Raw genomic sequence first — 12,163 nt, forward strand, 5'->3', positions numbered from 1 at the left:
TTTTAGAGTGGGCCACTTGGTGGGGTGGGCCGCTTGCTGGTGGATTACGTTATTCCAAATGAAAGAGTAAGATAAGCTAAGCATAAGCCACAAAGCTCAGGGGCACTTAACGTGTAAGCACAGTAGTTTTTTTTATCACACGTATGCAGTAGAATGGCTTATCACGCGGAACCGATTCTCAGACAATGAGTACATACCGGGGAAAGGTAATTTCATCGGCCCAGTCAGATTTTGGCCATCTAATTATACAAGGGGGCTACCTGAGCGGGTTGCTTGCGCTCCCTGCTAGCGCTGGCGTTGCTTTAGCCATATACAGCGTATTATAAATCCACAGAAGCCACTAGAATAGCTAGATAATATAAAACAACGGCAGGGGGCCTTGTATCTTGTATCTTATATCCTAAATAAGCACTATTTTCATGTGGCGATGTGGCAATTATAAGCACTAACGGAGGCGCTTGCAGGGAGCGCAAGCAACCCGCTCAGGTAGCCCCCTTGTATCAATGAAATGACCTCGACCTTCTGTGGTTAAAAATAAGAATGTTTGGTTAGAAATAGACTATCGTATGATGGATATCAAAATATGTACACGATGATGATAGAGTAGAGCCTATTGATCCTTATAAGATCAATAACATTTCTATTTTCCAAATTCATCTAGAAATTTGCAAGATCTTTATTACTTACCTTCACTTATCTACCCTGCTTTAATAGTCAGAGCCAATCATATTCTTTCTCCTCCAAAAGCCGCAATCTCCTCACATATCCATCATGAAGACAGCAGCGATTGTCTTGTCCGCGACCGCAGCCCTGGTCTCTCTGATCCAGCCTTGCCCAGCACCCGTCCTTCCATTTGCAGTTGCCATTGGAGGTGCTGCTGTCGCTGGTCTTTCCGCAGCCACCGCTGCCGACATCATCAATAACAACGGCGGAGTTTCAAAACGTGATGGTGGTTTAGACAACTGTCTCCTCGACATCACCATAAACAATATAAACAATAGTAGCTCCTACATCCAAGTGGGTGCCAGCCAGGAACTCACTATGGTGTACAACGTTCCCGCCTCATGCATGGCCGAGCTCGACAGCTGGAACGCACGTCCGAATATCGGGGCCCTGAGCTCGATTTATGGTGAGGTTAAGAAGGTGGATGGCTCAACCGTCAGCATCTACAAGGCGCCTGCTATTGCGACCGTGGGTGTGGGATACATGGGGATTAGCGTTTGGGGCCAGACGGCGGCGTTGCCTCCCACCGCTTCTTAAGCCATGATGATGCGTCGCACGGTGCAGTTCTAGAGCTGTGCTCGTGTAAGCAAATGACTATTGGACAATTACTGTTGGAGGAAGGAGGGAAAGTACATGTTGGGTGCTTCAAGAGGAGGCGGGTTGGATGCTTTGCGTTATTCCGCGCGTTGTGCATTTGTTCGGAAGTCTATTTGTTCAAGGGGGGGCAGTGTGGAGAAATTTGCTTTCACCAGTCACTCATTCATTGTTGGCAGGATGTCTTCTTTCGTTTACAGTAACTGCGGTATAATTGATGAACGTTTTTAAGACAGTATGGAGCCAGACACAATTTCCACTGTGCCCGCTCACAACCAGTTCATGCGAGTGGCTTACCAAAAGTCACGTGTGCTTACGCCCACTGAAGTCTTGCTTGGTTACTATTATGATACGGTTGTGGCCATGCTTACTGTGGCAGACCAGTTTCGATTTCCTTGGCCAGCTCATTAATATTTTTTCTTTGATCTCATTCGGGATGGGAAAAGTGCATGACCCATACAACCAGGTGTCTTTACCCTTACACATTTTGTAAGTGTTGACATTACGCTACACGAAAGATTATCCTAGCTCGGCGGAGTTCGACAGCATGTGGTCGTGGTCCAAATTGTGATGACTGCCCTGCTCGGTATGGCAAATGATTTTGGTCTGGCTAGGGCGACCAAAGCCATGCGCTATTACTGTTGCTGGTGTCAGCATGCCTTGCGGCCGCAGGTCTTCCAATCGGGCGCGTCACTCTCAGCCTGGCGCGCACTGCTCTCGCTTTCCAGTACCACGCGAGTACACTGTGGCTCAAACACCATTGCATATCTTCCACATTACCTTCATTTGAAATGTTGCTCTGTGTTATGTCCCGAACAGACCACCAGAACTTCTCTACTCGCTCTACGGCATCTTCTGACTCGTTCCTTGCAGCATTTTCCCTGGGTGGCACCCAACCTTCGACATGGCTGCCAGACGGTTTGCACTGCAAGTCATGCCCTACTGCCTTATTGTCTCTTCGGTTTTCATGCTATGGGAGTCTCTACGTATCATCACCGGATCTCGTTCGCCATTAGTCGTCGTTATATCGGCATCAATGGAACCGACGTTCAACCGAGGCGACATCCTCTTCGTTTGGAACAGAGATGAGAAAATCGAAGTAGGTGATATCGCAGTGTGTTGGTTTGAAGGCAGAAATCTCCCCATGGTCCACCGGGTTATCAAGAGCGTGACTATCGGTGAAAGGTAACAACAGACGACTTAGCTCAAATGATGACATCTGCTAAGACCTGCACTGCTGACAAGCAATTCACTTATAGGCCTGAGCTAAGCTTCCAGCCACAACATCAGCTTCTGCTGACAAAGGGCGACAATAACAACCGGGATGATACAGAGCTGTATCCACCAGGTCGACCCTACTTGAACCGTACTGACGTGATCGGAACGGTGCGGGGCTACGTGCCTTTTGTTGGGTGGATTACAATCCTTCTCAGAGAGAATTCATGGGTCGAGAGCGTGATGTGGATCTGTTCGGGTCTGGTACTGGTCTTTCAATAGCTTTGATCATTTGCAGTGGCGGTAGTGCCATTCTGATCTCACCATGTATGATTTTTTGTTAGTTCCGCCTTAAGCAGGGGTTAATTCGCTAGCTTTTTACTCTTTGCTTAATTGGCTAGACTTACAGGGCTATCGCGAGCGGTCTTGGGACAACATAACGCTAAGTTCAAAGTGGTAAAGGGCAATTTTTCATTACTTTACATGGCTAGCGTAGTCCCCCCTGCCTAGGGCGGAACCAACAATATATCATGCAGATACCACAGTAATTGTTGTGGCGTCAGGAGCACGACGAACTCTGACCGCATCGCTCTGCCGAGCTCCGGTTACAAGTCCGTATCGTACCATTCGTTCAAGCAACACATTCCAGTATCAATCTGACTGTGTTACAGCACCGGTTGACTTAGTAGGCAATGCTTACGGATTAGTCATAGCAGGCTAGTCTGCCACTATTTCAAGCTTGCCTGCTATTTTTGTAGTGTTCCTGAATTTCCTGTGCCTCAGAGATGTGTTCCAGGCCTTCTTCGCATTTGGCCGTCATTTTCGGTGATCCAAGCGATTGCCACCACCAAGTATTTGGAAGCATCTCTTTCTATCAGTCTACCCCGTTGAAACTCTTATTCACCGAATCGCCGTTAAAGCACTGCAATTTAATGATATATTTCTTATTTGGGGTATAGCTCTGCGATCTATTCATTCCATAGTTTCCGTGACGTCTAACCATCTCAACGGTACAGATACCCCATTCTTTCCTGCAAATTCGTTATCGCAGTGACATATACGATATCTCTATTGCAGTGGAAATTCCTTAGATGATTGGCTATTCTGCGCTATCGCATGAGAGACCCGGCGAACCAGTCACTAATAGCTCTACATCCGGATACGCATAGGCCGCGATATGGGTTTACAAAACGGAGTCCCGAATGGGGTTCATAATAACGTTAAGCGCAATCATATCGGTAGTACACCTGTCCCCAATGAGCCAATTGCCGTGGTCGGTATGGCCTTGAGGCTACCTGGGAGCATATATTCTCCAGAGGCACTCTGGGATTTTCTCATCGAGGGACGAGACGCTAGAGGCCCTATACCGCGAAATCGCTATCATGCAAATGCCTTCTACGATCTCTCGGCCAAGCCCGGGACCGCATCAGTGGATGCTGGATACTTTTTGGACCACGACCTCCGGGATTTCGATCCTACCGCATTTTCTATGGGGAAATCCGAAATAGAACATTTGGACCCTGTGCAGAGGCAGCTCCTGGAGATAGTACGAGAGTGTCTGGAGAATGCTGGGGAGACAACTTGGAGTGGTAAAAATATTGGTTGCTTTGTTGGGACATTTGGTGAAGACTGGCAAGATTTACGGAGGAAAGATACGCAAGATTTTGGGCCGTATCGAATGACAGGTTCGTCTGATTTTGCAGCAAGCAATCGAATCTCCTATGAGTATGATTTCAGAGGGCCTAGGTGTGTCGGAAATGGACATTTCGGTTTTGCTACTCATTTAGCTAACAAGACTTCAGTGTCACATTTCGAACCGCCTGCTCAGCCTCCCTAGTGGCCCTCCATTCTGCTTGTCAAGCCCTCCAACAAGGCGATTGTTCTTCGGCGGTTGTAGCAGCGGCAAACTTAATATTATCACCAACAAACACGACTGGCTTGGCCGAGGTCGGCGCTCTATCCCCGGATGCATCGTGCAAAACGTTCGATGCGAGCGCAAACGGGTATGCAAGAGCGGAAGCAGTGAACTCTCTGTACATAAAGAAGCTGAGCGATGCTGTTGTTGACGGAGATACAATTCGAGCCGTAATTAGGTCGACATCCTCGAACTCAGATGGGAGGAGCTCCTCTTTCTCGAATCCCAATGGTGACGCTCATGAGGCGTTGATACGGCACGCTTATCGATCAGCCGGCTTGGATCCATCTGATACAGGATTTGTGGAGCTTCACGGGACGGGAACCTTCGTGGGTGATCCTATCGAGGCGGGAGCTGTTGCGAAAGTATTTGGCCAGCATGGTGTCCATATTGGATCAGTGAAACCCAACGTTGGTCATTCTGAAGGCGCCTCCGGTATCACGAGCATCATCAAAGCCATTCTTGCTCTAGAGCACAAAATGATTCCTCCTAATATAAAGTTCCACAGGCCAAATCCGAAGATCCCGTTCGAGGAAGCGAAGCTTACTGTCCCAACAACTGCGGTGCGTTGGCCAGCGAGCAGGCGAGAAAGAATAAGTGTTAACTCTTTCGGACTCGGCGGGACAAACGCGCATGTTATCCTCGAATCGACAAGCTCGTTTGGGGTCCGGAGTGGGCAGTCTTTGCGGCCCGGCTCTGACGTGCGGCAGACATCTCCAAGCCTATTAGTTTTCTCTGCTCACCACCCAGAGTCTCTCCAACAAATGATGCAGAACTACGACACGTACTTAAGAGCAGAACCACGCAACGTGGCAGATTTATCTTTTACATTAGGTACGCGCAGAGAGCACCTCCAACATCGAGCTTTCTGTGTTGGTGATGGAAAGGGGATATTATCGGCGTCCCAGCCTATCAACTCCTCTTCGACTCCTCAGATCGTGTTTGTGTTCACAGGTCAGGGAGCCCAATACGCAGGAATGGGCATGACCCTTTGCGAAAACTTCCCTAGCTTTGATGAAGACCTTCGAAAATTCGACGAAGAGTTGGCTAGACTTCCTCAACCACCTACATGGTCAATCAGAGGTACGTGCGAATCTCGACATCGTTTCTCTAGGGGGTACTGATTTGGTTGTTATACAGAGTATATCTTGCACCCTCTGAATGAAGACTCCTTCCTGAAAGGTGTCATTTCCCAACCTCTTTGCATCGCTCTTCAAATCGCGATGGTCAACTTACTCCGACGATGGGGTGTCGAACCGGACGTCGTCCTCGGACATTCTAGTGGCGAGATTGCAGCTGCATATGCAAGTGGCGCCCTCTCGATGAGGGATGCAATCCAATTATCTTATCGACGAGGCCAAAGCTTACCTGACAGTTCTCGTGGTGGTGGGATGGTAGTGGTTGGACTGGGCAGAGCTGAAGTTATGCCATATCTTCGAAATGGTGTAACTATTGGCTGCGAGAATAGCCCGAGCAATGTGACCTTGTCAGGTGACGAGAAGACGCTCGAGCAAATAGTTGCAGATATTAAGTTTGATAAGCCGGAGACTTTTATCCGTACCTTGAAGGTTGATATGGCTTATCATTCGCGTAAGTCCACATACACCTAGTCAAAGGCTATTCAGATCCAAGACTGACTTGTACTAGACCATATGGAAGAGATTGCAGATGTCTACGCACAATCATTAAGTGACTTACGATGCAACGCTCCTCAAGTCCCCTTTTACTCCACGACCTTTGGTAGATGGCTGACTAATAATGACGTTCTTGACGTTTCATACTGGAAAGCAAATCTAACACTTCCAGTTTTGTTCAACACAGCCGTTCGCGGAATCCTTGAAGAGTCATCGCAGCGGAAAGTGTTTCTTGAAATTGGACCGCATGCAGCTCTTCGTGGTCCATTACGTCAATGCTTTCGGGCATCTTCAGCGGGAAAGCATGCATCATACATTCCAACCCTCATTCGGGATGCTGATTCTCATGAGAGCCTATTGAACACGGTTGGTAGTCTGTTCTGTAATGGTGCCGACATTGACTTCAGTGCTGTGATGCCGAGCGGAAATGTTTTGACGGACCTCCCGACTTATCCATGGCATTATGAGCGCTATTGGAAAGAGAGTCGCGTATCTAAGTCCTGGCGGTTCCGCAAGTTTCAACGTCATGATCTCCTGGGATCACCAATTCTGGAAAATAATGAGCTGGAGCCTGCCTGGCGGAACATCCTCCGACTTAGCGATGTGCCATGGATCTGTGACCATCAGGTTGGATCCAACATTGTATTCCCTGGAGCAGGCTATGTTACCATTGCCGGGGAAGCTATTCGCCAAATTGTCGGCGCAGAGAGTTATACTGTCAGGAATGTCACGATACTGGCAGCCATGATTTTGCGCGAAGGCCAACCAACGGAGATCATGACCAGCCTTAAACCACACCTATTAACGGGTGCTCAAGTTTCGGCGTGGTATGACTTCACGGTGTCCTCTTCCAACAACGATGCATGGACAACTCATTGCCGTGGCCAGGTTCGAGGAGATGCTGAACGATTGAATAACACAGCCGAAACCGCCATATATGTCAGAAAAGTGTCATCGCAGCGGTGGTACCAGTCATTGAGAAAAGTCGGCTTCAAATACGGACCCTCCTTTTCGAGACTCGAGCAGATATCAGCCGCCGTGGATCGGCCAACTGCTGCCGCAACGATTCCTTTGGATCGCACTATACCCGGAAGTGGGTATGCCGTTCATCCTGCTGCTCTCGATATGGCTTTTCAGGCGTTCTGTGTAGCAGATTGCAAAGGCAAAACACGAGATGTAACAGGGATATATGTGCCCACGTATATCAAAGAGCTCAGCGTACGGCCTGCCAAATCTGATGTTTTGATTAAGGTAGACGTTGATCTGACGAAGAGGATTTGTGGCTCAGTTGTGGGTGTGGCGGATGGTGACATCGTCATTCGAGGCGAAGGTCTTCAAATGTCCCCTTTGGAGGACGGCAATGACAACCCACAAGACGATTTGGAATCCGGAGCACAGCTAGAATGGATGCCTCATATACGATATCTGGACATGAGCACACTGTTCCAACCAACACGAGATGTGTCTCATATTCAGAAGCTGATAGAGCAAATCACACTTTTGGCCATTGCCGAAAGTGCCCAAACTCTGTCCTTGATAACCGGCAAGCGGCCACATCTTGAACAATACCGCCATTGGATTCTCTCTATGGCCCAGTCGATGAAGAAATATGCGCATCCAGTGTGGTCCGATTTTGAGGACTGTCTCCTGCCATCAGAGCAACGATTGAAGAAAATAGGTTCACATCTGGAATCAATCAAAAGCGAGGATGATTTGGGCTTGGCCAGTGGTGCTGCTACAGCTGTTTTTCGCATTTTCCAGCACCTGCCCGACATCATCGAGGATAAGGTGTCTCCACTTGAGATCCTGCTCGAGGACAACATCCTCTCACAATACTATGATTTTGGTGAGCTCTTTGACTACGGTCCCTTCCTTAAGCATCTGGTGCACGAAAAACCTAATCTCAACATTCTTGAGATTGGTGGGGGAACGGGAAGTACCACGTCACGACTTCTACCATATCTCTATTCCTCCACTGGTGAACGTATGTTCTCAACCTACGCCTTCACAGATATCTCCGAGGGATTTCTCTCTCGCGCCAAAACGAAGTTCCAACAACACCCTGCCATCAATTATATGACTTTTGACATCACAAAGGGTCCCTCTGACCAGGGCATACCGTTAGAGTTCTATGATCTTATCATAGCGAACAATGTGGTTCACTCAACACCATCCTTACACCAGACGTTGAAAAACATCAGCAAAGTGGTACACCCTCGTGGCTTTCTTGTCCTGCAGGAACTCTGCTCCGAAGCCTTTTTCACCTCTTTTGTGATGGGAGGCCTCGAGGGATGGTGGCTGGGAGAGGCAGATAATCGCGCTTCAAAGCCATATGTCAGCCCTGAGAGATGGGATTGCGAATTGAAGCAAGCTGGATTTTCCGGTACCGATGTCACTGTGTACGATCATCCTGCCCCGTTCGCTATCAATGCTTTGATGGTGGCAGCGCCAACTTGCCACGAGAAGTCCGACGTGGACAGAGTGACACTTCTTGTCCAATCAAAGGAATCAACCCTCGTCCAACAGATTGCGAACACCCTTTCCGAGGAGGGCATCGCAATAGATTTCTGTTATCTGAACCAATCTCCACGCCATGAGCAACTCGTTATTTCTCTTTTGGATGTGGATAATCCCTTCCTCTTCGACATCTCCGAAGCAAATTTCGTGAAGTTTACCCGTCTGCTCACGCGTCTAAACTCACAAAGCCTGCTGTGGCTTACCAGAACCTCTCAATTGCACTCCGAAGAACCTCGTCACTCTTTAATCTTAGGCATGGCCCGAAACGCTAGGCTCGAACTGGGGCTCGATTTTGCCACCCTCGAAGTCAACACATTAGATTCAACAAACTTCAACGCCCTACCATCCTTTGTCCGGAAATATAGACAGAGTGCAACTGGCTCTGACACCCTTGATTACGACTATGCTCTCATAAACGGCGTTGTACAGATTGGCCGATATCATTGGTATTCGATCAACTCAGCATTGTCGTATCCTTCGAGTTCCGTATTCTCAAGGAAGTTAACCATTGCAAAGAAAGGCCTCTTGCAAACGCTAAGGTGGGAGCCACAGCAGCAAGAAGACCTGGCTGAAGATAGCGTCGTAGTCGACATTGCAGCTGTTGGAATGAATTTCAGGGTAAGATTGTCCAGTCCAACTTTGTTGATGAAGCCGTGCTGATTGATAAGGACGTTATGGTTGCTATGGGCGTGATCACAGCCGGAGAACTAGGTATCGAGGCAGCGGGCACTGTACTTCAAGTTGGCACAGCTGTCAACGATCTCAAAGTTGGCGATCGAGTGGTAGTAACGCGCAGCGGCTGCTTTGCAACCCGAACGACTGTTCCAAGAGCTAATTGTGTTCGGATATCGGATTCTCTTGGCTTTGGAGAGGCGGCCACTATGTACGGCGTGTATTGCACTTCTGTCCTGTCACTCATGAATATTGCAAAGATTGAGAAGGGAAACGTATGTTCTTTAACCATACGCTGCCTTAGAGCATATGCACTGACAAGCCCCTCCACAGACTGTCCTTATCCACTCTGCCTGTGGTGGCATAGGTCTTTCAGCAATTCAGATCTGCCAAATGGTTGGCGCTGAGGTAGGTTCATCCACACGCTTCCACCTCATTACCACTCTCGTGCTAACCATGGAACCCGGACAACAGATATTCGCAACTGTCGGCAGCGATGAAAAAGTACGGTACCTGCAGGAAACTTACAACATTCCATCCGATCACATCCTTAACTCTCACAATGTGTCTTTCAGAGATGCCTTGATGACCAAAACCAACAAAAGAGGGGTAGATGTCGTCCTGAACTCTCTATCTGGAGAATTGCTCCATGCATCCTGGGACTGTGTCGCAGATTTCGGGGTCATGGCTGAACTTGGCAAGAGAGACATTCAAGAGAGAGGGAAACTCGATATGAGCAACTTCAGCCGTAATAGAGGGTATTATGCTGTTGATTATGAGCAGATACTTACGGAGAATCCGGTGTTGAATATGAGGTACGCAATGCTCATCCACCTTCTATGCTTATTGATACCAAAGTGGCTAATTGTGCATTTCATTCCAGCCTGATGAACAGAGTCACCCAACTCTACTCCGAAGGGAAAATATCACCAGTAACCCCACTGAAAGTCTTCACCGCCCAAAATGTCGAAGAAGCGTTCCGCTACTTCCAAAAAGGCCAACACATTGGTAAGATCGTCGTCAGCATGCCCAACGATACTACCACTCTAGCTACAGCCACATCAATTAATCGGAATTCCGTTTCTTTCAACCCTGATGCCGCTTACCTGTTAGTGGGTGGTCTCGGTGGTCTCGGTAGAGCGGTTTCGATATGGATGGCGGAACGAGGAGCTAGACATCTGGTTTATCTTTCTCGATCTGGTGATGATAAATCCGGGAAGTTGGCTGATTTCTTCAATGAGTTGGCTGCGTTTGGATGTGGCTATCGGGTGTTTCGCGGGAGTGTTGCTAATCAAGAGGATGTGGAGCGGGTTGTCAGGGATGCAAAGAAGCCGATCCGTGGTGTGATGCAGATGGCTATGGAGTTGAAGGTAAATATTGCGCATCTGCCGTCCTCCACATTTCGCGATAAGTTTCTGATAACCCTTCTTTTAGGACTGCAACCTAAACGATATGAGCTTCGAGGAGTGGAAAGCTGCTACGACCCCAAAGATCCACGGAACATGGAACCTCCACAACGCTCTTCTATCACAGCCCGAGGCTTTGGATTTCTTCGTCCTCTTCTCCTCCCAAAACGGCCTCTACGGCTGGTATGGCCAATCCAACTACGTGGCCGGAAATGCCTTCCAAGACGCTTTTGTCTCATACCGACGTCGCCAAGGTCTCGCGGCATCGGTTCTGAATATCGGGCCAGTTGATGAGATAGGGTTCGTTGCTGAAGCGAATCCGAGTGTGGCGGGGAGGATGAGGTCAACTTTCCGTTACTTTTTGCCTGAGAAAGAATTGCTTGATGCGGTGGAGTTGGCTGTTGTGCGATCACAGGCTCGGAACTTTGACGGCGAGGGATCAACGAATCCAAGTCAGATCATCCCAGGATTCCGACCACACACTCCCTCCCTAGTGAACGGAGCATCAGATAACAGCAACAATAACCTCCCCTGGCAACGAGACTCCCGGTTCTTGGTGTATCGGAACATCGAATCCTCCACCGCCCCTTTCCCTTCGTCATCTTCAACCACATCATCCGAATCCATCCTCGCGACCTTCATAGCCTCGTGTGCCAGAGACCATTCTGTCATATACAGCAATAGTAATAGCCTCGACATCCTAACCCAAGCAATCTCCTCGAAGATTCGATCATTTCTCCTCCTCAACGAAGACGACACCGCTCTCGACGTTTCTGATATCTCATCTCTTTCCTTGGCCCAATTAGGCGTCGACTCCCTTGTTGCAATTGAACTACGAAACTGGTGGAGGCAGAGATTAGGTTGTGACATAAGCGTGCTGGAGATTTTGGATGCGAGTACTATTGGGCGGTTAGGGTTAGTGGCGTTGGAGGGTTTGAGAGGGCGGTTTCCACTACAAAATGGGACTTCGCAGTGAGTGGGTGGTTGGGGAATGGGTGAGGAGGAGGGGCAAGTGGATATAGTAGAGCAATTAGGAGTAGATGGAGTTGGGCGGACAGAATATTCCTATTTTGGGAAAACCAGGATAAGGAGTTTCTTGGGTGTCTCGCACGGAAGTTACATATGGTATCAACAGAATTTATTTGTAAGACTATCAGTTGGAGATGCTGTCTTAATAATGGCTCCTCTAATCGTCACAGTCCAATCTACAGATGTCGCTCTCGAAAGTTTTATCCACCCCGCTTGGTCAATGAAATTACGCTAAGCAGGGATACACTGTAAATCTAATCCATATTAGGTCTAGGTTCTTTTTTCTCGGGATTCTTTACTAAACTTTAGCGCTGAATTTATTATTGATTCTTGTTTAATGTCTGATGTCGGTCCCTTAAGGGTCCATGCAGACCATTGCCTAGCTAAGGTGGACAAAAAACCTCCAGGAGAAACGTGAGAGGTGATAACCCAGTGCCAGAGGCCCCTTAACCACATCA

General features: G+C 48.4%; 3 protein-coding genes across 3 annotated transcripts; all 3 read left to right on the forward strand.

Annotated features, from left to right (window-relative positions):
• Positions 1-411: 411 nt before the first annotated feature.
• K441DRAFT_663556 (uncharacterized protein) lies at positions 412-1,633 on the forward strand. The gene has a single exon (XM_067649217.1). The coding sequence runs from the start codon at positions 772-774 to the stop codon at positions 1,258-1,260; it is 489 nt and encodes a 162-aa protein (XP_067501788.1). The 5' UTR covers positions 412-771; the 3' UTR covers positions 1,261-1,633.
• Positions 1,634-2,221: 588 nt separating this feature from the next.
• K441DRAFT_688547 (signal peptidase complex catalytic subunit sec11) lies at positions 2,222-2,814 on the forward strand (the record flags this gene model as incomplete). The annotated part of the gene is made up of 2 exons (XM_067652202.1): positions 2,222-2,502; positions 2,577-2,814. The coding sequence occupies 2 exons, from the start codon at positions 2,222-2,224 to the stop codon at positions 2,812-2,814; spliced, it is 519 nt and encodes a 172-aa protein (XP_067501789.1).
• Positions 2,815-3,709: 895 nt separating this feature from the next.
• pks6 (polyketide synthase) lies at positions 3,710-11,652 on the forward strand (the record flags this gene model as incomplete). The annotated part of the gene is made up of 9 exons (XM_067651234.1): positions 3,710-4,278; positions 4,335-5,530; positions 5,588-6,037; positions 6,095-9,216; positions 9,267-9,545; positions 9,604-9,678; positions 9,745-10,085; positions 10,154-10,640; positions 10,705-11,652. 9 exons carry the CDS (start codon positions 3,710-3,712, stop codon positions 11,650-11,652), a joined length of 7,467 nt encoding a protein of 2,488 aa, XP_067501790.1.
• Between the last annotated feature and the right edge of the window lie 511 nt (positions 11,653-12,163).

The sequence above is a fragment of the Cenococcum geophilum genome, assembly GCF_001692895.1.
Source record: "Cenococcum geophilum 1.58 unplaced genomic scaffold K441scaffold_33, whole genome shotgun sequence".
Lineage (NCBI taxonomy): Eukaryota > Fungi > Ascomycota > Dothideomycetes > Gloniales > Gloniaceae > Cenococcum > Cenococcum geophilum.

What these genes read in the sequence shown, in the direction of transcription:
- K441DRAFT_663556 (XM_067649217.1), top strand. Translation starts at nt 772, where the DNA reads ATGAAGACAGCAGCGATTGTCTTGTCCGCGACCGCAGCCCTGGTCTCT.